The sequence below is a fragment of the Typha latifolia genome, chromosome 2 (genome assembly GCF_019914945.1).
Source record: "Typha latifolia isolate L0001 chromosome 2, TyphaL0001v2, whole genome shotgun sequence".
In the NCBI taxonomy this organism is placed as follows: Eukaryota; Viridiplantae; Streptophyta; class Magnoliopsida; order Poales; family Typhaceae; genus Typha; species Typha latifolia.
The window spans coordinates 17,930,055-17,954,308 of NC_133087.1; the positions used below are offsets into that span (position 1 = coordinate 17,930,055).

Here is a 24,254-nt window from a genome sequence, read left to right on the forward strand (position 1 = left end):
AGACTGCAATCAATTAAATGCCATACCATGCTCATCACAGCTAGGCTTCTCGTGTAATTTGTCCGGCGTTCAAGCCAAATTTCAGAAGTTCGGCTCTTTAGCCATAGAACCTACCATACGTTTAAAGCATTTTCAGGTGAAAAAGGAATTATAATAAAATTATCTGTGTACGGCCAATTTCTATGTAGCAAGGATAATGATAATTTGGGATTCAGTTGTCGTATTAACACCAGGCAATTTATACCTTTTCAAGATCGTTTCCCTCAGTATTCTGCAAAGCATGCTCAAATACTTCCACCTTCGCAATGAGGGGTAGGTGATCATAGTCAGGTGCAAAAGCCAACATAAGTCTGTGTTCCTGATTTAAGAACATCTACAAAAGAGAGGGCAACGATATAAGTAAAGGTGGCAACTGATAACTAATGAGTATAACGAGCAGACCTTTCTGGCATCTCTATATTCACGAATCAGATGGTGCAAGGTGTCACAGTTTGGAACCCATCCGATTAACCCACTGTTTGGAGATAAAGGAATGACTGCATAACGTTGAATGGAGAGATCTTTCTCTGCAGTTTTTCTTGAGTTCTCTAAAAGAGTGTTCACCAGACCAAAAAGCTACAAGAAGATCAAAATGTATGATGTATAAGGCATACAACTTTGGCACAGCAAATTGATTCAAAACTACTATTTAATCAATTAATGAAGCAACTAGCATATTCAATGACTTTTTATGCCAAGAGAAATAGTTTGATAAATAACACGGGTTAAGACAGCAAAACAAGTGAGTTAGTTCTATTTGTAAAAATTTAAGAATCTAAAATAGGTAGTAAAAGACAATGCCATGACAAGATTGAAAGGACACCTGCAGGAGATAGTGCTGAATAGTTGAAACTAGAAATGTAGAACCAACATAAGTGAAGTAAACAAAGAAAGAAGTACCAAATATCAGAATGTACACTTTCTTCGTTAGCAACTAGGATCTTCCTTTCGTTACTAGCTAATATTAGTGTTTGTGCTACTCATGAGGGGCCTACTACTGGTGTTTCTAAATATGCTTGAAGTTAAGATGCGGATGCTAAGTCTAGTGGAGGTAAAAAATCATATCAAACTGATATTAGAAGGCTGAGTTGAAGTTGTAATTCAGAAATAATTAACAAATATCAGTGCAGCTAGAGAGTTAATAACTCATAACTAAGAAAGATTCTGATAAAAAGCTACCACTCCAATAGTTGGTGACTATGAGTGTGGTAATCCTGTTCAACAGTAAAATGTCTCCCCAAATAAATACAGATGCAGAATTAACATTGACAAGTTCAAAGACTTCTATCGACTATTCTTATCCTTGAGAAAGCATATGCAATGGAACTAAATATTTGCTTTTCATTGAAGATACTAATAATGCAGACAGTCACCCCACTGCATAGCGCCTAGGCTGAATGCAACCATATATACAAGCACCTAAGTGGTCTAGCATTTCTAATATATAAAAAATAATTATATCTATCATATAGTATATATCAAATTTTATTAGTAATAAACTAATTCTATGTCATGATTTGATCACATTTATTGAAACTATGTGCTCATACAACACAACTAGAAAATTTTGGCATGACCGCATGAGCAAGCCCTCAACCTCAACAACCATACAAAACAAATTAAACTCATGATCACAAAAACTGGCAGCAAGTTAGTTATAGTGAAAAATGCAAACAAGGCATGCAAGAGGAGAAGGCGACGGCGCTGAGTGGAGAAAAGTGGCAGCTGATGAGCAGGAGAAAGGTGGCAGTTGGTGAGGAGGAGAAAGGTGGCAATTGTGGCCAGAGTCGTGCAGATTTGAAGAGAGAGAGAGAGAGAGAGAGAGAGAGAGAGAGAGACTAACCTCACCATCAAGTTGTCGACAACAGGTCAGCAACATGATCTCGCAAGTTAGAGGTAGGAAATTTCTGATTTGGGGATTCAGGTTTTCTATGGATAACTTTTCATTTTATTTTATCAGCTAATAGTTAAACTTGCCCTAATACACCAAAGCCCACGTCCAATCGGCCAACTAACTCGCTCCACGAACCGCTATTGGGCCGCCTCTATCTTATCGGCCAAAATGCGCCTATGCAGCCCAACCTCATAATAAGACCAGAAAAGTTGTAGGGCAGCCAAAACGCATTTTAAATTAGTGTGCATTACATCAAAACTGTACTTGGCTAGAAACTATTCAAGTATTCATACAGACATCGGGAATTGGGATATGATAGTCCTAAAAGTTATCCAATCAGGAACAATAAAAGAATGCATAAGGAGCAACTCAAAGCCATGAGCTAGTAAAGAATATGATCACAACTGAATATGATGACTCCAAGAAGACAGAGTTGAACTCAACTGTAGTCAAAAAGTTCATGTTAGAAAATGAGAAAAACTGATCATGTCCTCTGTCATAGAAAAACATTGCTACATAATTTTATGGAACTTGAAACATTTCTACTTTAATTTATCTAAAACCAAATGGGCAAAAAATATATGTACAGCAAGGTTGACAACAATAAGAACCTGCATGACACGTTCATCTTGGCGCAAATCTTCATGGCCTTTCAGCAAGAAGGTATAGTCCTTGCCATCACTTCCATGAATTGTCAATTTTCTGGGTCGCTGCTTGGATGTGATTACAACAAGTTGCGGTGCGAAATTTGCAATAGTCACCACTGGTGTATCTGAAATGACAAAGATAATTTAACAAGCAAAATTGGAATGCAATTTACTAAAGCAAGAAACTATAACAACAGATAAAATTCTTTCATAAGAACCGTGCAATTTAAGCAATTCTAAAGGAGGCTCAAATACAAAGTACTATTCTAAATTCTATCAGAACCTTTTTATTGCAAAAATGGCATGTAAGAATAGAAAATAAACATATGAATCAAGAATTTTTTCAGTTAAAGAATTAATGAAGTTTGGACTTAATTAAAAATTACCAGCGAGCGACTTTAAAATGGGAAATTATGTGTCATGGATTTTTCACTTTGATTTTCAGCTTAACTTTACCATAAGATAAAGAACTATCTAGCCTCTTGGTTGTAGTTTAAGCTCAGATAAGTCAGGATTACCCCTCTAGGAAGTGCTCTAAAATCTAAACATGAAAATAATCTAGACAAAGGAGAAAGATAATAAACTTTAATTTACAAACATGATTTCATCTCTAAGGTACAATTAAGGCAAAGAAGTTAAGAATGTGATAAATAAAAAAAGTATTGTACATATCATATGGGGTAACACATCAAGCATGTAGCAGGAAACTTAAACGGTGTTACCAGGATTTGCTGAGAAGCATTAAAATGTAAAGTTAATGATGCAGTTCTCATTGATAATAAAACCTTTTAAACTACAGAACTGATGAAAAATTAGTGAACAAACTAGATTAGACTAGGGACGTTTAGTTAGATAGCATTAAGATCAAATGAAATTTTCAGATATTTCCAGAGTAGAAATAAATTCGATGCAAAAGGGAAAAAAAGAATTGAGATATATGAATGAACAGATGAGAAGAAAAGGAAAAAGAAGATTAGAGGATGTGGACGATGAAATAATTTTATAAGTTAAAAAAATCTTATTATATAGTCTACAGAATCTTCTATCAGCTAATTGAGGGCATCTTTCACATTAGCTAAGCTTATCCATGTGTTTGTACATAACATCATTACCTGCACAATAAGTTCCAGGAACAGCAAGCTCCAAATCACGACATTTGAGCAACTCTGGTGAGACAGACTGAAAACAGAAAAGTAGGAATATAGTCAAAAGCATCATAAGAAAAACAAACAAATCCACAAGTCAAAAATATATGTGATTCTTACCTGTAAGTCGAGGGTAGTGAGACTCGGAAGCTGCTTGTCTATTCTTCTGAAGACATGATAATACAGATCCCATGCCTGAAAAGAAAAGCAAAATAAGGAAAACTTCAAAGATAGTTCTGCATAGCAAAAGAATAAAGTAGAATGAAATGATTTCAAGTACCTGAGTGAGCTCAGCATCCTTCCCAGTATTCTTATATTTTAAGCAACAATCACGAGCTTCCAATAATTCGCGACCATATGCCTAAAAGGATTACATCGCACAAGTTGTAACTACAGTCACAATCAAGACATTTCTTGAAAAAAATTATGCAGAATTCCAAATTCCAATTCTTTTGGGAAACTTCTAAGATACTTCTCAAAATACATCTGTATAGCTAATATCAATTGCATATTTCACTGCAGCGTCAACCATAAAGATGCCACACAATGCTAGCGTGCCAATAACACACCATTAGGCACTACATGCCACAATACTAGAGATTGTTGTGCTGGCTGGCATGGGGCAAGGGCAGTGTCGTTGGTCCCTTCTTTCACCCCATACGACACTCAATCTCCTCGACGAAACTAGGTTAGCCTTTGTAATCACAAAAACAAAAGAAAACAAGAGATGGTGGATAACTCTTTCTCTATTGATCTCAAAAGTTACACTCAGTTTCTTCTTAGCTTTTGCAACCACAGCAACAAAAGAAAGCAAGAGATGGTGGACGACTTAAGAAGCACAGACATGAATATGAGACACAAATTCAACACAAAACGAACACAGGGATACAATAAATTTTGGAAAAATAGGACACGATACGTTTAGGACATGGCAAAATAAATAAATAAAAGCATTATATATGTTATAGGATAAATACACAAGCATAGATAAATTATTCGTGAGAGAAAAATAAAATATACACCATACCACCAAGTTAAAAATGATAACGCTAATATATGGCAATACAATTCAATATTATGAGAATAAATAACTAACTGTCATTACTTAACTACAGTGGATGGCATAGACAAATCTACGATTTTACAATAATTTGCATTAACATTAATTTTCTTGTGTGCACTAACTTGTGATTGTTGTATAATATTTCTACAACATATGCAGGAAATTCCTAAAATAGATAATTCATATTATCAACTTTGATAGCATATGATAAATCTTACACGTGTCCAATGAGTGTCGGTATTCATCAAGTGTCAGACACGGATACGGCATGTTATTTTAAGTGTCCGTGCTTCATAGTGTATAACTATTTCTCTATTGATCTCAAAAGTTGCTACAAGATTGCTCACAGAAGTTCCTTCCTTATATTGAGAGACTCCAACTCTATACATGACGACCAAGTTAGCTTACATGCACCATGTTTAGGTAGTAGACAACTAACAAACAGACCCTAATTAAGTTGCCTAGGGTGAGTACAGCCTTGAACGAGGGACTGCCTTGTGAGTGCACTGCATCAAAGGTGAGCAGCATTGAGGGTGGACTGCCTTGAGAGTGCAATGGTGTGCTGCAACAAACCACGAGTTTGTGGGGTGTTTCTATAATTTTGAAAGAGCTGAGGGCAAAAATGCCCAAGTTCCTTACATTCTCCCCCACCTAATGAGTATATGTCCATGTCACGCATTGGCAGTTGAAATCTTCAATGAGTGTCTCATACTTCCATATATTGTCTGCATTTTCCCAATTTGCCTCACCCTGCGGTAGACCATTCCATTGCACCAAGTACTCGATAGTTGGTGGGCCTCCATGTCAAGGAAGTGTGCCAGTGTCTAGCATGGCCTCAACTTCCTTGTTGAATGATGTGATCATCGTGGCTGGTGCACGTTGTGACACACCTTGACTTGGGTCTTGTCTTTATGGCATGGCTTTATATAACTCATGAAAAATCACATGAATCTTCAAGTTAGCGAGCAATTGCAATTTGTATGCCACCTTGCCCACTTTCTTGAATATGCGGATGGGCTTTCATATTTGTGAATATTATGGACCTTGCCGGCTTTGAATTGCTGGGATTGTAGCTTCACTAGGACTTGATAAGTGGTATCCAAAATAAATTCAACCCTAGGGACAAAATGGCCTTTTTTATAATTTTCAACTTTTAATTCTTTCACACTCAATTCTCTCATCCGCCACACTTAACCAAACTCATTAGACCACCGTCCATAGACAACACTCCAACGAATTCAGATTGAGTGTTTTTCCCCTCTTTTGCTGTGATACCAACTGACATGGATTTAGGAAGAATACCTTTCTTACAAACGGTATCCCCTTAGAAAAAAAGCAAGAAATGGTGAAGAACTTTCTCTACTAATATCAAAAGTTGTTATGAGATTGCTCACAAATACATGGACTGCTAAGTGGCTTATATGATCTATGGTTAGATGATGGATAGCTTCTTATAAATAGAGCATAATTAAGTTGCCTAGGCCAGATTCAGTTTGATAGAAGGGAGACAAAGGAGGTCACAGCAATGAAGTGAGGCAGAGGCGGACAAAGCAAGGATTGCAGCACGGCTGGCACATGACGTCCCGATGAGTGGCTGGCATGGCTCGTGTTTGTGGCACGACAATCCTTGCCACGTACACAGACCATGTAATGACAACAACTAATAAATCCCTTGAGAAGCTGGATGCTAGCGGACTAGGGGTGAAATGGATCGAATACGAGTTGAAGAGTGCTCAACTCACATCCGGATCCAAATTTTTTATTTGAATACGGATATGGATATTAGACAGATAGCAAAATTTAAAATGATATCTTAATAAAATAGATACGAATATTTACCTGATACATATTAAATTTTAAACGGATACAAATATGAATCAAATTTTAAACGAATATGGAAACAAATCATATGCGAATTGGAAATTAATTGAATGCAAATCAAATATTAACCAAATACAAATATGAACCAAATCCTACACAGTTCGTCTATACATGCAATTAAACACTCTTAAGCCATATTCTGCACAATTCATATATACATGCAATTAAATAGAAACTCTATTCATTCAACATCTTCAGCTACATAAACTTATAAGGTTATGATGTATTTCTCGGTTACATTACATTACCACATGAAATTATTAAAACAACCTAAAATACACATTCTTTCAATCTTCAAACAAGCTAAGAACAAGTTCATAAAACATCTTCAACAACATTAACTTATAACATATGATGCATTTCGAGTTCTAAGTGAGGTACACCTCCTCTAGCGGCAGCGTTGTCGGATCAATGGTATCCACCAACGAGATCTTCAATGGGCAGACCTGACCAATGAAGCTATCTTCCCACCTCCAATGTCCACAATCCTTTGTTCCTCTCCTAGATCTCGATTGAGAGGAGGAAGACGAGGAACCCGCCATGGGAGGTTGTGGTCCAAGGATAAGAAGTGAATCCATCCACCGGAGGACCAGATCCATATCTCTGTTCTGAAACCCTCACTGCCAGTGGCAAGAGAAGGAGGACGAACCCCCAGCGAAGGATCTAAACACAGAGCCGGATCCAAAGCAACCCGATCCGGCATGATGGAGGCGGCGCCCGATGGTGGCGACAACCAACAAGTTAAGGCTGAAGTGGTCGGAAAGAGTGAGTGAGAGAGATGGAGATGGGTGGTCGCGCGGCAGCTGATGAAGGGGAGTGAGAGAAAGTCGAGAGAGATGAATAGGGCTGAGGGAATGATGGTTATATTTTAATGAGTTAGGTAGGATAGGTTGGGTTTTTACTAAATTATATATAGGATATGGGTAAACAGATATCTACTATCCATATCTGAATGAATAGACTATAATCGTATCCGGAGTCGTATCTAGGTTTTTTGAAAACTGTGACCCTATCCATACCCGTATCCGAGTCAAGTAACTTATTTTGAACTGTATCCGGCCTAATCCGGGTCGGGTAATAGGTCATATTGGATTAAATCCGCTCATCGTTCACCCCTATATTTGACTCAAAGCATATTAATTGTTGTGGTATCCATTCACGGGTATAGCATATGATAGGAATAGAATCAGTTCAAATGAATTTCGATACAAGTATTTAAAGGCACATGTTATGCGCAAGGCTAGTATGCAAGTGCTCACAAACTGGTGCAATAGCAGAAGGAACATACTTACCAAGTTACTATCACATTTGATCAGTAATGAATGTTTCTATACATTTCCTTGGGCAATAACTATAAATATATATGGAAGAAACTACTCTAGCCAGCATAAGCATTATGTCAGGTTAACTATCTTTCAAACAATCAATACTGATCTGATTACTGAAAATATAAGAATAGATGGTTATACAAGTTCATGGAGATACTAGAAACTCTTAGATAGCTAAAATATGCAGAAGCTAGACAATGTATGCAATAACTATAGCATAATACCTGAATGAAAGCAGTCTCTTTTATTGTCTCAGGCCCCCCGTCAAGCATTGCATGCAGCGGTTCCAGTACAGCAAGCATCCCTTCGATATTGTGCTCACCAAAATACAACCGGCTTGCTTCCTCTAAAGCCTCATGCCACATCTCATGCCACAGAATAGCAACTCTAATCAACTCCTTTGATACTAGCTGAGCCTGAAAGAATAAATATCTGCAATGTTGAAAAGGATGCAAGGCAAGCAGTTCGGCAAAATTCCAAGAACTATAAAATTAACCTGATCAACAAGAACTCCTCTATGCTGGCGGATTTTATCAACCACATCCTGTGCTGCACGTCTACGCAAAACGCTTATTGATTTGCATGCCACCAACAGAGGGTACATAAGAGCCTGAAGAGAGAGTACAAACAATAAAGCTGAAGTTTCATATGCATAGTCAATTAAATCAGCAAGGGAAATTGGAAGTGATGAGATAATAGGGTGCATGAAGTTAATTATATGTTACAGATTATAACTAAGAATTGAATGATGACAACAGGAGAGATGTTCCAACCATAGGGGATCTCCCTGATAGACTAACCTATCTCTCATTTCTGCATTCAAACATACCCAAGTTTTGCTCAACTACATGCTCCATTTTTAGCCTACATGGTTGCAGAATCCTAAACAGAATAAGGTATCTCAATCATAAACAGGCTTCCAAACTTCACAACTGGTTCTTTTTATGCATAGATCCGTCTTTGTAGAAAGTTTGGTACACCCGGCTTGTCCCAATGGCAAATAAATTCTTGTTAACACAAAAGGTGTCACAATGCGCAAGGCTCATTCCTACACGGAATCTGAGATCTGACACACAAAATCTGGTTCATAAGTCATTTTAGAGTCATACAAGGAGACGCACATGCTTTCTATAATCACCACTAGTGGTATAGCAAGTCGCGCAATGGCAAAAATAAAAGTTATGATCCTTCTTAGGAAAATGTGGTAGATTTAAATCATTTAACTGAAGCGTGTTTGAAATATTCTATTAATGCCAACATCTACTCGGCATCACATGATCAAGCGGGCTAGAAAATAAACGCATAAAATAGACAACAAACCTGCGGATGCCCTCTTCCAATTCGTACTAATAGTGATTGTATCAATTCTCTCACAATTCTGTTATTTGAATGAATTCTTGCTATTATCTGGGGCAATACGACCAACCACATTTCAATCTTAACATGTGAAAAACCTTTCTGCAATGCCATTTGAACCTCAGAGGTAGCGCCATGGTTGAACCACAATGTGAGGAGACGAAGAATATCCTGAAAACAAAAGCAATTAGATCTTGTGTACTAATGGAGATTCCAGGAGAATGTGGTAAAAGAAATTTATAAAGGAGCAACTGTCCCTACGGTACATCAAAGAGAAGTAAATGTAAGATTTAGACAATGATCCTTTGAATTAAAAGAATATTTTAGATCACAGTTTAAAGTTCTGGCAGAAACTGCTCCATTCCGGTCAAGAGAAGTCCAAAACCAATGCCAAAATAAAAAATATTGCTAGTTTCAACCTTGGCTTTGAACCGCTCGCAATTGAAACGGATCTGTTTCATCAGAAAATTTAGTCCTTCCATGGGTTGAAACTTGAAACAGAGCATGATACAAATGTGAGCAGCTATTCAATATGTCATGCCTCAATCTCATAGTATTTGGATGGAACAGATTATTTTTGACAGTGATTAGCTTAAGTAATACAAAATACTTAATATGAATGCATTTGTCGCTCTTAAAAAATAAAAGGATTAAAAAGCTCAAGTTATGTCACATAACATGGCTCTCACTAGAAATATAAAGGACCTTCTATTTTCATGATAAGGGGGGCTTATCCTAGGATAAGCCATCACAAGTTTTCTAGTCAAACACCATTTGGATGAAAAATGGTGATAACTTTAGTCAACCAACGATATCATCATCTTCTTATCCCACCTTTTGGGTGGGATAAGGGATGAGAAATAGTGATAAAGAATTGTGATATATCTAAAAGAAATCATGCCATCTACCTATACTCTCCTTTTTCTCCACAAGGGTGATGATATTTGATATCTAAAAGTAACTTAGGCAAACCAATCACTAAACTACCTTATTATACCATCCCAACTAAATGGTTACAGAGGATAAGAGATAAGGATCTAAGATAAAGCCACTTTTAATATTTTCCTTACCACAAAAAGAGAACAGCTCCCTAATATTAGGGAAATAGTCAGGTAGAGAGCAAGGGCTAGTAATGTCCATGCCGTGTGTCGGTATGGTATGTGAATCCTTAGTAGAGAAGAATAAAGTGATAAAATCATAAAACCTGGGTTGGAAGGGCAAGGCACTTATAATTTCTTTTAAGATAATAATTCCGTCACCCAATGGTGCACATGGACTCGTGAACATTCTCCTCCAGGACACAATACCTTTGTGTATCAAGTATCCAAGGACTGCATTTCTAAGGAACTTAGGGACCCATTATCAACCCAAAAGATCAATAAGAATGGAAGAAATTAATAGGCTTTGTTATTAGAAGCAGTAGATGACAAAACTTTTTTTGTTTGTTTCTTTCTTTCTTTCCTTCTTTCATTCTTCATATATATCAATTATTATTATGCTCCATTTATTGTGCTCATCCTAATGGAAGCTCTCCATGAAGCTCCACTAAGAAGGAAAAAAAAAAAAATATATATATATATATTTGCATCCATGAGAGCTAACAAATTTTAAAGGGATTTTTGAAATTGTGCATCGGCCTTTCCTTAAACATTATATTTTATATACTCTGGTACTATTACGTTTAAGAAAATTTAGCAAGTCTGAACAAAGAGATCAAGCCTTCTCCTGAGAGTGTCGATACTAAGCCACAACTAAGAAGGTCCCAGAACAATAGATATATTTTCGCGATCAGCTATTAAGCTAACATCACCTTGCTAGAAACCAATGTCGAAATCCCGACCAAAGAAAAGTAAGACAATGCAGGGACCTTCTGTGAAAGCAAACAAGGTCAATTGGCAAGTGGATAGAGTCCACCTAGTTGATCACATTTCAGGCTCATGCAACCTAAAAGCAATGCTTCCAGAAAGCCCTCTAGATGCCTATGCGAAGGTAAAAGAAAAAAAGGAACCAAAGTAATAATTCCTAATTGGTCACATAAAATCAAGAGATTCATTGTTATTATGAATATTTTATATGAACGAAAGCAGACTAATATATACACTTTTGAATATATCTTCTTTCTTTCTTCCATATATCCCCGAAGTGTAGGAGAGAAAAAATTTTAGATAAAAAAGGATGATTGGCAAACTGAAGAAAGAGGTCATTACATGGTAGCCTTCATGCAAGATGCCCCGGCAGGGGGGGCTTGATATAACTATTAATAACTAATTCCATATGACAAAAAATTTCTTTTCAGATATTCAAGCTTGATATAGTAGGGCATAAACTCCAGCAAGTGCATTTAATTTAAAATTGAAGATGCAGTTTGTAGAAGAATTTATAGCTACAGTATTGTTAAACAAATGATAAGCAACATTTTGGGATATATGAATCAACTGACAAGAGATAGGGCAGAACAAAGAACAAAACGTTGATGGAGGAAAAATTACCTGTAAACTGTCATCAACACCTTTGGAACTTGATGCACAAGCTATTGAGTAAAAATACCCAGTAACTGCAGCAACAACATATTTCCCAGCAATATCAGGGCGGCTTCTCAAAGTGTAATGCGACATGACTGCAGTATTAAACAAAGCCCACGTATGCCATGCTTTTCCCCAATCCTTAGCATAGTGAGTGGCATTCTTGAGTGACATCAGAATCTCTGAAATTACACCAGTTGATCAATATATGGAATCAGAAAGAACAAAAGAAAAGAAAAAAAAAATCAGAGCTTTCCTTACCTTGTATGGAGCTGTCATCCAATCCAGGTGAAAGTGCTCTCTTCCATGTCCCAAGTTTCAAATAGACACGAGCAAGAAGTGGAACTCCAACATTTGAAGCATTACTTGAGGTTACTAGCATTCCTCCATAATTGTTTGAAGAGGCAGAAAGCTGTGCAGACAATTCCTAGAGAAAGCAGGATTTGGGAATAAATGTATGGTATTAAGAGAAGATAAACTAGGTTGTAAAAATCCATTCTTAAAGTAACAAATATGAAGAAAGTGACTAACACATACTTGTAACTTAGAAAATGATTCCTTTCGTTTAATTTCATCACCAAGAGACCACTGATATTTCAGGTAGGCCACCATAACTTGAGGATGTCCATAGCATAATGAAAATTCTGGCGATGATTCAGGATCATACTGCACATACTTATGCCAACTTCAGTATGTCATAAATGGATAACTGTAAATACTAAGATTAACTTCCGCAAAATCAACTGACCTGTAAGAGTTTAATCAAAGTAGATCTAGCCTGACTAATACGTCCACTTTTCCGACAAAGTGACGCAAATTTAAGCCACGTATCTATATCTTCGTTAGGGGGAAGCACCAGCTCTCTTACTGCAAGGAGAGCTTGCCAAACCTAAAGATTTGTGGAAGAATTAATTAATGAAAAAGGGCTATTCAGTGCATATCGGTATGAATAGTACAGAGTTTCATAGGGACATCTAACAAAAACATCATTAAGCATTAGAATAAAACTATTCAATATATGTGTTATATTATATTATATGGTGGATTGAGCTTGTCCAATGGAAAATATAAATGTGCAATTTATATAATGACAAGTTCATAAATACAAAATAATAAAGAAATATGTTGTCCAATCTAGGAATGATATACAATCAATATATGTGACTTGCGAAACAGTATATGTGAACATAAAGAAACGGAATCGAAATCAAGTCAAAAAGATCAATTCAGCACACACAGGATTGGTACATACCGAGGCACAGCAAACACGTGTATTTTCTTACGGAAACTGAGCTCAGTGTGCACAGAGTGCGCAGAGCTGAACATGGAAAGTTTCGAATCATTTTTGGATTTGGAGCTTCCTAGTCTAATCACCTAATCTGAACCAGGAATGATTCCAATGCATACAAAATAGGACTAAGGACTAGAGAAAATCATCCAACTTGACCGAACTCAAGGGAGATCAAAGTATTACACTTGGAGAGTTCAAGATTCCCTCACAGAGCATATATTGCACCTATTATTCTGAGGAGAGCTATCATCACATATCTGAGTGTTTATTCTACAACAGCAAATGATCTAAAACATCAGAAGAGTTGAACCGTTATGTCGACATCGACACCAATAGGCACGAGAAGTCTTGAGTGTATCAGACACGAAGTCAATCTATTCATAGAGTAGTTAACTAGAATGGACCGCAAGCATGAGACAAAGCTTAAACACTTGGATGTACATCTGGTTTGAGTGGATCCGTGAGGTTTTTCTCTCTACGGACTAAGAAATTGATCTAGTACTCTATTTTGGTTTCCCTTTATCACGCGGTTTTCATTTTTTTTATCTTTCCATATCTATCTAAACTTAGTTTAACTAAGATTCTCATCTCCCCCGAAATTTCAACATCATTACAAAAAAAAATTATTACAAAGGCAAAATAGAATTTGTGTCTATTACGCATGTAGGTAACAAATAAGGCACTAGAAGGATGTAAATTAAATATGGCAACCAAAGGTAGAATAATGATATTGAACTTAAATGGTATCATGAATCACAACGTTCAATTTCTTAGCACCATAAGGCTGAAATAAGACTCACTAATTTAGGAAGTTGGAAAACAAGTGAAACCAATTTATGGAATATGCGAGGCAAAATATGAGACATAGTAAGTATGCTCACCTCAACATTGCGTTTTGTTCCTTGAATGCGCTCATTCCACATATTGCGAATAAGTTCCTTCCTACCATCTGCAATGGGATTCCCCATTGGAAGAGTACAATAATCGATCACCTGTATTAGAGAGAAAGTCACATTCATGTCCAATAGACCACTAAAAATGCATGAAAAACATTACAGCATTGGAACTACCTCTTCTAGTTCTGACAGCTGTTGAACCCGGACCATGTTACTATAAGCACGATCATAACTCTCAAGGACCTGATCACGAAGTAACATAAACTTCAAAAGAAAGAAAATGAGAATAAACTTTCAAAGGAGTATGCATCAAAACAAGCATTATCCTTTTGTCAAAAGAACAGAAGCATTGAAATCCATTACTCCATGTGACAGCAATATACTTCGTGAAATCAGAAATAAGTACCAAGCATTCAGTTTAAACTGTCTGTTGTCGCCATATAGAGACTTTTGCTCCATATGTGGTGCAATATTTTGTACCAAATGAAGTGCACCATATCTCTTTCTACTACTTCCATGTCAGTTTTAGTCATAAATTCCGAAGGAACTATCTATTGGATATAAATTACTCCTCCACACTGATTCACTATGCGACCTTTCTCTTACATTTCCACACATATTAATCAAATCTTCCCTAGCTTATTCACTATGGGTGCTACCTCTTATGTCTAAGTCAAACATTCCATTCTGGTATCTTTTCTAGCAATCTAACTCATTCACCGTGAAGAGAGATATTATTCCATCATTGCGGCAATTCATGGCCAACTTATTCATTTCGTAGAAAGCACGAAAAAAAAAGAGCCTTTACTCAAATCATCTTCTCTGTATTGATTATTTGCCTTTCAAAGATCATGATTTACACTAAAAGATTGGAGATGACAATATAAAATTATAAACCATCTGTGAACATCATTTTTGTGAGAACCGGAAAAAAATAAAAAAAAGGTTGAGAGAGGATGGTGCACGTGCTCTACACGTACAACCCCCTCCCCTCTCCCTCTCCGACACGCGACGAGGCGCAACGGAGATCTCGCCAAATTCGAATCAAATTAGATTCGAAATTTTTTTAATCTATAAATTAAACCCTAATTTTTCTCTCTCCTCAACCCCTCCCCCCCCCCAAAGCCGTTTCCTTTTCTTCTTCCCCTCCTCCTTCGCTTTCTTCTTTTTCACTGTCGGAGTCACGCAGTGGAATCAGCCTGCCGGAGTGCCCGTCGGAGCCATCGGAGACCACCACGTGACTCCTTAGTAAGCCCTCTCCCACCTCTCAATTTTAATTTCAGTTTAATAGGTTAAAATAAAAATACCTAATTCGTGAGATTTTGGCTTCGTCGGCGAGTCACGCCGGCCGGCGGCTTCGGGTCATTGCCGCTCCATCACTGGAAGCCTCTTGTTGTTAGCCTCGTGCCGTGGGCGTTCACCTTTGGAGCCCTCGTGGCTCCGGTCATCGTCGACCATGAAGTAGATCACCGTACGCGGTTTCTCCTCCACCTCACGAGGACAGTGGCATCGCGTGGGTGTCGGAGAGCTTAGGGCGCAACCGACGAACCATCGCCCGCGGTGGCCGTCGGCGTTTCTCTCTTTCTCTTTCTCTTTCTCTTTCTCTCTCTCTCGCCCTTCAGTTCCCCTTCGATTTGGAGGTGGCAGACTTGGGCAGCCCGAGTCTAGCCTTCTCCCTTTAAGTCTTGGATTCCGTTTGGGTTGGATCCGAATCCAAGGGACCCGACCCGGTTCCATTAGCTTAATTGGATTGGGCCTTGGGCCCAATCCATTTAAGTATTAGTTGGGTGGGCTGTGAGCCAACTGCAGCCCAGCCCAATTGATTGGGCTTGTTTTGGCCCAAATTATTAATTTGAGTTAAATTATAGAAAATTTTAATATTTTTTTAAATGTTATTGTTATTTATTATTAAAGGTGGTGATTTTTAGCACGTGAGCAAGGGATTTGAGATTCAATTGTCTTGCCTAGACTCAGGTGAGTGAGTTTACTCACAAATTTATTTTTATTACATTTCATACCTTGTCAGCCATGTAATTTTATGTGTGCAAATTTATTTATTTCATCCTTACGTGCAAATTTAATTATTACATTTTCTGTGTGCATTTAATCATTATACTCGGTGCATCGTCATTCTTTGTGCAAATATTAAATTTTAGTGAAAAGAAAAATAAGACTCGTATTAGTACGACTTAGAAAACAATCCTGGTATAAATCGCTTTCGGTTTTCCGTGGTGAATCAAGTCTATCTAGAAGTCTAGGGGAAAGTCTTAAATCAGATCATTGCGGTGACTTTCTTAGGTGACTCTAGCGGAGTTAGGAAACAGTTCTAGGATGAATGAGAAATTTCTTAGATGACTCTAACTTCTCTCAACGGTTAGTGAAAAAGACAGGGAGTGTTGATCACATAGTGATACCATCTGATGACCCTAACCGGATCAGCTATGAAGAAAAGTCATAAGTGTCATCTCAAGGTGACTTCTAGTTGATATGGATCCACAGAGTATAAACTCATTGAGACAAATGACAATAAATATTAGAAAGATTTTAATATGTTGAAACTGTGCAAGATTACAAGTTATGACTCTCTATTGTTATCATTGTCATTATTTAAAGAGCATGTTTATTGCAAATTGTTATGTATATTGTTGATCATAGTTTTTATTCAATATTAATAAAATTTAGAAATTATTTGGTTTTCAAGTGGAATCCACTCACTGAGTTATAATTGTTGGCTCATAAATTATTATTTTTTATTTATTTATTATCCCAGGTAATAGTCAGTGTGGCGACTAAGCGAGACGTACCTAGATCCCACCTCCACTTAGGACCCACCTATTTACCTTTCCGCTCTTTTGAATTTTATGCTTTAGATTAAATGTTAAATTTATTTCATTTAGAGACTCAAAAACGATGACATTGTTTTATAATTTTTGCAATTAGTTTAAATTTAATAAAGCAGATTTTCTTCGTTTATTTATTCTTGTCATTGTACACTTAGAAAGTATTAGTAAAGTTTCGTGTATCTCAAACATATTGAGGTGCATGGCCGATCATTATTCCTATCTTGGGTTGTGACAATTTTCATTCACCGAGGTAATTCCAGAAATAATATGAATCAAGTGATATCTGTAAATAGGACATTGTCAATTAAAAGAAATCATATTTAATTATATAATATACCATATTTGTCAATCAAATATGATGAAACTACCCACCACTAGCCTACATCAACGATTATATAAAGCATTGACCATGATTTAGTTCTATTAAACACAAAGAGAAGTTGATATAACTTTTGCAGCAATGAGATCACGCAGCAAACATTAATATATTATTGTCACCAAACTTGTTAAACATCATTAGCTATACATATCATGGATGGCCGTGCCAGTCGGCACTTGCCGTGCCGACGGCACCCCTCCTAATAGCTTCACCGCTCATCATCGACCTCGTCGTCGAGCTATTCGTCGCTGATTGCCACTCGCCGTTGCCGTCGCTTTGTCGAATGCCCTAGCCCGAGAGAGAAGAGGAGAGAGAGAGAGAGAGAGAGAGAGAGAGGAAGGGAGAGAGGAGGGGGAAGATGAGTATCCCTTATCTTTTTCTCTTCTTCTCTTACGACACGGCCGGCATGTGCCACACATGACGGCCGATGGTCAGCACGGTCCGTGCCTATGGCACGGCCATCATTGATACATATGACACATTCTCCAGAATCATTTAGCACAAGAATCATTAAGCAATGAATGTAGATCAGCTACCATAAACATTATTTTTCGCTGATGTTATATGATACTACTTAGAGTATTACTTGAGAGTGAAATTCCAAAAGTTGACTAATTTTAAAAAAATTAGGAGACCATAATATTTGTTAATGCCAATTAATACAATGGTTACGTCATACATCTAAAGTCTGCACTATAGCACTTAAGCACAAGTTACTAAAGTTTATTATCTCTGTATCAACAAAAGACAGCTAAAAAGCTGCAAATAGAAGATAGCAAAAGGATGAAAGCAGACAAAATTTTATTTCTAATAATTTACAAGGACGAAGCAGAAGAAGTTAAATGTTGATTAGGGCAGAAAAGAACACTTACCAGTGCCGCTAGTTCTGTTGCCAAACACTTCCTCGCTCTCTCGACATACTCACGAGCTTCATCATACTAAAGAACCAAGAAAAGTAAATATTCAAATTCTACTATCAGAAATGAAGCAATTGAAATAGCATAATCTATCCATACCTTTTCACGACGAACCAAAAGAACAGCTCTAAAGAAAGCACCATTGCTGCTCCCATCACCGCTAGTACTTGCACTACCTAAAATCCTAAGCTTGCTATCATCACCATCATCCAAACGAGAAACATATTCAGCCATTTGGTCCCACTCTCCCATATTCCATGCAGCATTAGCAGCCTTAGATGATAAGACAACATAAACAACTAGAATAAACATAAGAAAAAAAAACAAAAAATAGCTGTTATCTTATGTATCATCACAAACCATAGGTGCCATTTCCAGTCGAGCTGCAGGCTCTGCAGCAGTCCATTGCTCTCTGCATAAGGCGTTAAGCTCCTCCCAACGTGCTAGGGCCGCAAGACACCGCATTCGCCCTAGGTAGAATGTCAAACAGAAGAGAAATATGACCAGTTTAATATTAAAAGAAAAAACTTAATTAAATAATTGGTCCAAGGGCCACCTCCAATGCATGAAAAGTATTTGACATGGCAGATTACAAAAGTTAAGATACACTGAAACAGGGAATCCAAATCCACACATACAAAGCAATAAAAGTAAAATCATGTAACAGAAAGGTTCCACAAACAAGTAAAATCTCTTTTTTTTTCTTTGAGCAAAAGCCCTAAGGTCCTGTTTCATTTAAAATAAACAAGCAATATATCAAACTGTTGCCAGGCACTGCAACATATGAAGGACTAAAATCACTAACTTTCATGCTACAAAGGGTAAAATAAATGGAAGTCATTTTGGTTCAAAGGCAGAAATATTGAGTAACTCCGGAATTCCCCTTCTTTAAACAGCTGGCCCCCATATGAGATATCCTGAAAATTATTTTTGGGGATTCCAATGCGATAGGTGAAACTGTTGAACAGTTAACACCATGTTTGACATTTTCAGGGACTCCCATCTATAATAAAAGAACACAGGAGGGCAAAGACTACATTTTATAGAACATTTAATTGAAAATTATACCAAAATTTAAGGGTATGAGCTCGGAGTTATGCAGCTTATCACACTAGCTTCTATTCCACTTCAAAATTTAAATCTCCCCTCCCCTTATCTCCCTCTCCTCCCCACTTTATTGTTGCCGTCTCATACAAACTAAGATACATAGGAGGAATGCAATATCTGAACCACAATATTATCGTTCCTGATTGGAAGACCTCAATAAATGCAGCGCAGGTTTACACTACTCTTTAGTCATCCTTACTGAGCGCCATATCATACATAAATTGTTCGTGACTTGTAAATTTACTAATTCTATTCAAAATTTCAAATAGCTACTATCTTCAATTAACTCAGGGACACCTTCAGCATGCATAAAATCAGTCATTAAACATCACGTGTAACCTCTATTGGATAACTATTATAAAGTTATCATACTAGAAGAACTTCTCTACTTTAACCCTCCAAGTTCAAGTTAAACTTTAACCAAGGCAATGGAAGACCAAAAATTAGAACTTAGTTCACTTTATGATTTACGTTCAGTTGCTGACTTAACTCTATATATGAGTCTTAAATATAAAACCACAAGTTTCCAGGTTATCTTAAAGTTTATCACCATAAAAAATAAAAAAAATCATCATCTAAGAGAAATCATTTATGAAACACAACAAGCAATCGTCAGATGAAAGAATAGCTTAGCAACCATAAATACCTTAGAAGATATAGTGAGTTTCCGCTTAATACCAACCTAAAGTAGCTTCTAAATGATGTGGACTAGACGCTTGAGATGCCTTTGTTGTATAAGCCTTGAGCGCCTCATCCCATCGTTGCAACTTTTCATACCTTCAGTAAACCAAATACATGTAAAGCATTTGAAAATGAGGAAAAACACTTTTAATCAACCAAGGAGGCTAAAAACAGAAATTCTTTAGGTTTCTTTACATCTCCTTTTACTTGAAAGAAGTATCTAATGATAACATCATATTATATAGAACATCAAGAATAATCATTCCCAAAAGCATACCAAGATTCTTTTAGTTGGACATCCAGATATTGCTGTGAGTATGTCAATATCCCTACAGCAGCCTGCAGAAACAACTCGAAGATAGGAAGGAATTGTAGGAGATGACCAAAAGATTTGAAATAGTATAAAAGAAATGAAAAACCTCACTGAATACTGAACTGACCTCATGCTGATGTAACTGATTATTGATATGAATCAGGGACTCCACCACAGTAACAGGATTGGCACCCATCTTCTTTGAAAGTGCAGCTTCGAATTCTATTTCTTTGTAGTGAAGCGCTTTTGCAAATGCTCGACACTGGAGCAAACGTTAAGCAAAAATTGAATGATACAGAAGATGAGATGCTTCAAGTGAGCTAATCCAGCAAGGCAACAACATAGCATTCCAAACAAGAACCAACCTTCTCAGCAAGTGCGCCAAGCAGTCTGGTATCTATTGGAAGATGTTTCTCATCATGTTCCATAAACTCGGCCTAATCAGCATAATAGTGCTCATCGATAGGCAAGATGTCTACTAAAATTTTCACGAAACAAAAGTTACCATCCAAGGGAGAAAAGAAATACCAAGTTCAGTAATGTCGCCAGAATTTCTGGAGGAATATTTTGAGATGAGAAGGCTGTCTTAAGATTCTTAACTAGTTGCTCCTGCGAAGTTTCATTCATTTGTGCCCAACAACTTGCAAAACCAGCAGCAAACAATTCGCGGCCAACAGAAGGCTGCATATGGTGTGTCAGAAAAGAAAACTTAATAAAGAATAACCTTATATAAAATGATTGACGCACCTGCAACTGTGCAAGCCTTGCACAGGTGCGTAGAGCTGGCGATGGTGATTCTTTTAGAAGCTCAATGCTAAAATGTCTCATCCATTCAGCCCAGTCTTCTCTCGTACTCCTCTGTGAAGCTTCCCCAGCAGTTCTTAATCGGACATCATTAACCTACATCAACTCAACTAATGGTTTTTCATGTTTCTCAAGAATATTTGAAGTAATTTATACTCAAGTGTGAAAAACAATTCATCAGAAAATTATTGATGTTAAATAGCAGACTGCTGGTATCACCTTGATAAGGTGATTTCATTTTCACATCTCAATATACTAAACTTGCAGTCCTCGTACTCAATCTTTCACCTAATTGTGCTAGAATGTCTATCTTTTCTAATTTTAGTTCTAAATAATATTTTGAGCTAAATGTTCATCAGGTTCATCAATTAAAACAATGTCATCAATACATAGCATACAGTACAAGTGTTCCTCAGGTTCATCTGTTAAAACATTATCATTACTACACAGCATCCATTACAAGAACCGATTTCCGATATCTCTAGTTAATATATCTATAACAAATTCAACCAAAAAAAAAAGCAGTCTAACATTGAACTTTGGTCATTAAAAGTTAAAACTGGACTGGTTTCACATCTATTACCACTAAGTATCATATATTTGTCACAGAAACCATTGATTGCATGATTGCAGCAATAAACATATATGCATGCCCTTCTTTTTCTAAAATGTACAAATTGTCGAAACCAAGGTATCAGCCATATCGGTCGATTCAAAACCGAAACAGGCTAGGAGGGTCAGATCAGGGTCGGGTCCGACCGAGTCCCTCCCACTCTCCCAGCCCTTTCTCTCTTATGCATATATGCATGCCCTTCTTTCTCACTCTCCCTCTCTCTTTTATCTTCTTTCTCACCTCTTCCACGGATCCACCACCGGCGACCTTAACCTCCGGTAACGTTCTACGACCAAGATCAAATGATCTCGACCTCCGGTAACGTTCTCCATCTCTTTCCCTTGCTCTCTATCTTCCTACTGCAACAGAAAGAGGAAAGAGAGGGAAAAAAAAAGAGAGAAGAAATGGAGAAAAAAAAGTATAGAAATATTCTTTTGGATAGTAAAGAATTTGAGAGAGGGACGACGGGGGGGGGGGGGGCGGGAAGAGAAGGAATAGAGAAGAAAAAAAACTAAAAAAATGAGAGAAAGAGAGCATTATTTTATAAATTTTTAGGCTTCATATGTAAATAATCTTTATTTTTTATTTTTTTATCATTTTTTCTAAATTTTTAGAAATTTCTATATTTTTAAATAATATTTCAAATTTTGCGTAATTAAAAAATAGTCAAATCTGATACGAGCAGCCGATGCGTATCGTTTCTACGAACTGCCGATCCCGATCTCCAAACCGAGTTTTGAAACCTTGATTAACTCATAAGTACAATCAACAAGGATACACTACTTTCTACAGTAGATCAACCTGCCATGAAACTACATTGATTTTTAAGCGCACCAGTTCCTGATCATAATCTTTATTCAATTATACTCCTCATAATATGAATTACAAGTTTGCTTCCAAATAATGCATGAAAAGACAACACAGATAAGAGCTCGTGGTAAATGATAATTAGAAAATTTTCCATTCTAAAAAAATGATTAGGTCTTTAACTCCTGGAGATGTTTTGTTGACTAGCATACTACTCAAACAAGAACAGAGATTAGGGTGATCTAAATGGAGACAAGAATGCTCTCAGGCCCTAACCACTCCTCCACTCAATATCTTCAATTCTTCAGAAACCAAATCAATCTCCCACCCAAAGAAAATAGCATCTTGCACTTAACATGCAACATAGAGTGAAATATCCTTTAGCAATTCATTCCATCTCCCAGATGTTTAATGAAGAGGAGAACTACATCCAAATGCAGGTGTCAATGCATTTCAAAGTACATTCTAAATCATGCTACATTGCCTCTATTATCTGCAAAATGATATACCGTATGATCTCTTGCATATCCGTAGAGCGGAGCTCCCTTCTCAGTTGATGGCATACTTAACTGAAGACTTTTAAGTCATTAACTTTTAGATAAGTAAAAAAAAATTGTTTGCAAGTAAGTACAACTGTTATAGATAGTAACATTGCTTCTCTGTGCACAAAACCAAGATGTCGAAAGTACTATTGCTCTATAAAAACTATCTGTTCACAAGATACAGCAAGTGCTGGTCAGAGAAAGAAACATTGGTTTAAGACATTCAAAGAAATTGGTAACGATATTCCTCTATCAAATTCGAAGTTTAGGAAGTTAATTACCTGATGGCCTATCAGTTGCTTGTGCATTTCATCACCTTCCTCATATGGATCACCATCGAAATCATTGAGAGGATCACTAATGACTTCTGAAGGAGGGCACTGTGTATATTTTTGGACAGATAAATGCTCAGAAATAAGTGGCTCGCGTCTTCGTAGGCGGCTTTCAATCTCATCTAATTCTTTATGCTGTTGAAAGAAAGATAAGCATTAGAAAACTCAATGTTCAAGAAGTTCATTTCATAACCAAAAGAATAAATTATAAGGACCCGAAAATGGTGCTTCAAAAGAAGTTTGTGGATTGATGGTATGAATATCGTGAAGTCTTCTCCAAGAGCATGTGCAAGGCAGCAGAGAGCATCTGCAGCATCTTTCCGTAATTCATCATTGTTTCTGGTGAAGTAGTATCAATGTCAAAATAAAAGGAAAGTAATACAAAACCATACATATGAAAATAAATGGAGCATCTGCAAGGAAAACTTATCAATGTAGCAAGAGTGCAAGACAATATCGGGCTATTGACTCCATGGTACATAAAGAAAGGATCAGCTTGCAAACTTCATTATATTCATTAATTCACCAACAACTTGCAACAATTAATTTACAGTTTGAGCTGACTACTTGACAAGGGTGTTAAGTGGAAATTGAATCAATGGAATCTAGATAAACTGCAACAATAAGCCAGAATAACTGAATTGAAGAACAGAACCAATCTCTAACTATGACTGACAGGAACTGAAATTTCTAGATAGTTGTATTCGTGAGATGACTCACTCTTTCTTGAAACTTGGTTTCCTTCTCGGATGAACCATTCGTCAAGAGTAATTGAACGACAATAGAAGAGCTTATCATAACCACGACTAGATACATTTAAGTAGCCTTTATTAGGTTCCATATGTAAATTGAAG

At 37.0% G+C, this 24,254-nt stretch overlaps 1 protein-coding gene across 1 annotated transcript in view; it reads right to left on the bottom strand.

Moving 5' to 3' along the window:
- Positions 1-24,254, bottom strand: part of LOC140781436 (serine/threonine-protein kinase TOR) — a 44,263-nt gene that overhangs the window by 3,181 nt on the left and 16,828 nt on the right. The window contains exons 27-53 of the mRNA XM_073127390.1: positions 23,616-23,739; positions 23,350-23,535; positions 21,050-21,202; positions 20,831-20,983; positions 20,668-20,739; positions 20,430-20,564; positions 20,267-20,328; positions 19,991-20,085; positions 18,562-18,671; positions 18,301-18,474; positions 18,157-18,222; positions 14,237-14,305; positions 14,048-14,158; positions 12,624-12,764; positions 12,413-12,541; positions 12,137-12,302; positions 11,843-12,057; positions 9,318-9,524; positions 8,494-8,607; positions 8,222-8,413; positions 4,006-4,086; positions 3,846-3,920; positions 3,693-3,759; positions 2,545-2,705; positions 442-615; positions 245-373; positions 27-110 (exon numbers count right to left, since the gene is read on the bottom strand). Of these exons, the coding sequence (XP_072983491.1) occupies positions 27-110; positions 245-373; positions 442-615; positions 2,545-2,705; positions 3,693-3,759; positions 3,846-3,920; positions 4,006-4,086; positions 8,222-8,413; positions 8,494-8,607; positions 9,318-9,524; positions 11,843-12,057; positions 12,137-12,302; positions 12,413-12,541; positions 12,624-12,764; positions 14,048-14,158; positions 14,237-14,305; positions 18,157-18,222; positions 18,301-18,474; positions 18,562-18,671; positions 19,991-20,085; positions 20,267-20,328; positions 20,430-20,564; positions 20,668-20,739; positions 20,831-20,983; positions 21,050-21,202; positions 23,350-23,535; positions 23,616-23,739 (3,445 nt within the window). The remainder of the gene's footprint in view (positions 1-26; positions 111-244; positions 374-441; positions 616-2,544; positions 2,706-3,692; positions 3,760-3,845; positions 3,921-4,005; positions 4,087-8,221; positions 8,414-8,493; positions 8,608-9,317; positions 9,525-11,842; positions 12,058-12,136; positions 12,303-12,412; positions 12,542-12,623; positions 12,765-14,047; positions 14,159-14,236; positions 14,306-18,156; positions 18,223-18,300; positions 18,475-18,561; positions 18,672-19,990; positions 20,086-20,266; positions 20,329-20,429; positions 20,565-20,667; positions 20,740-20,830; positions 20,984-21,049; positions 21,203-23,349; positions 23,536-23,615; positions 23,740-24,254) is intronic.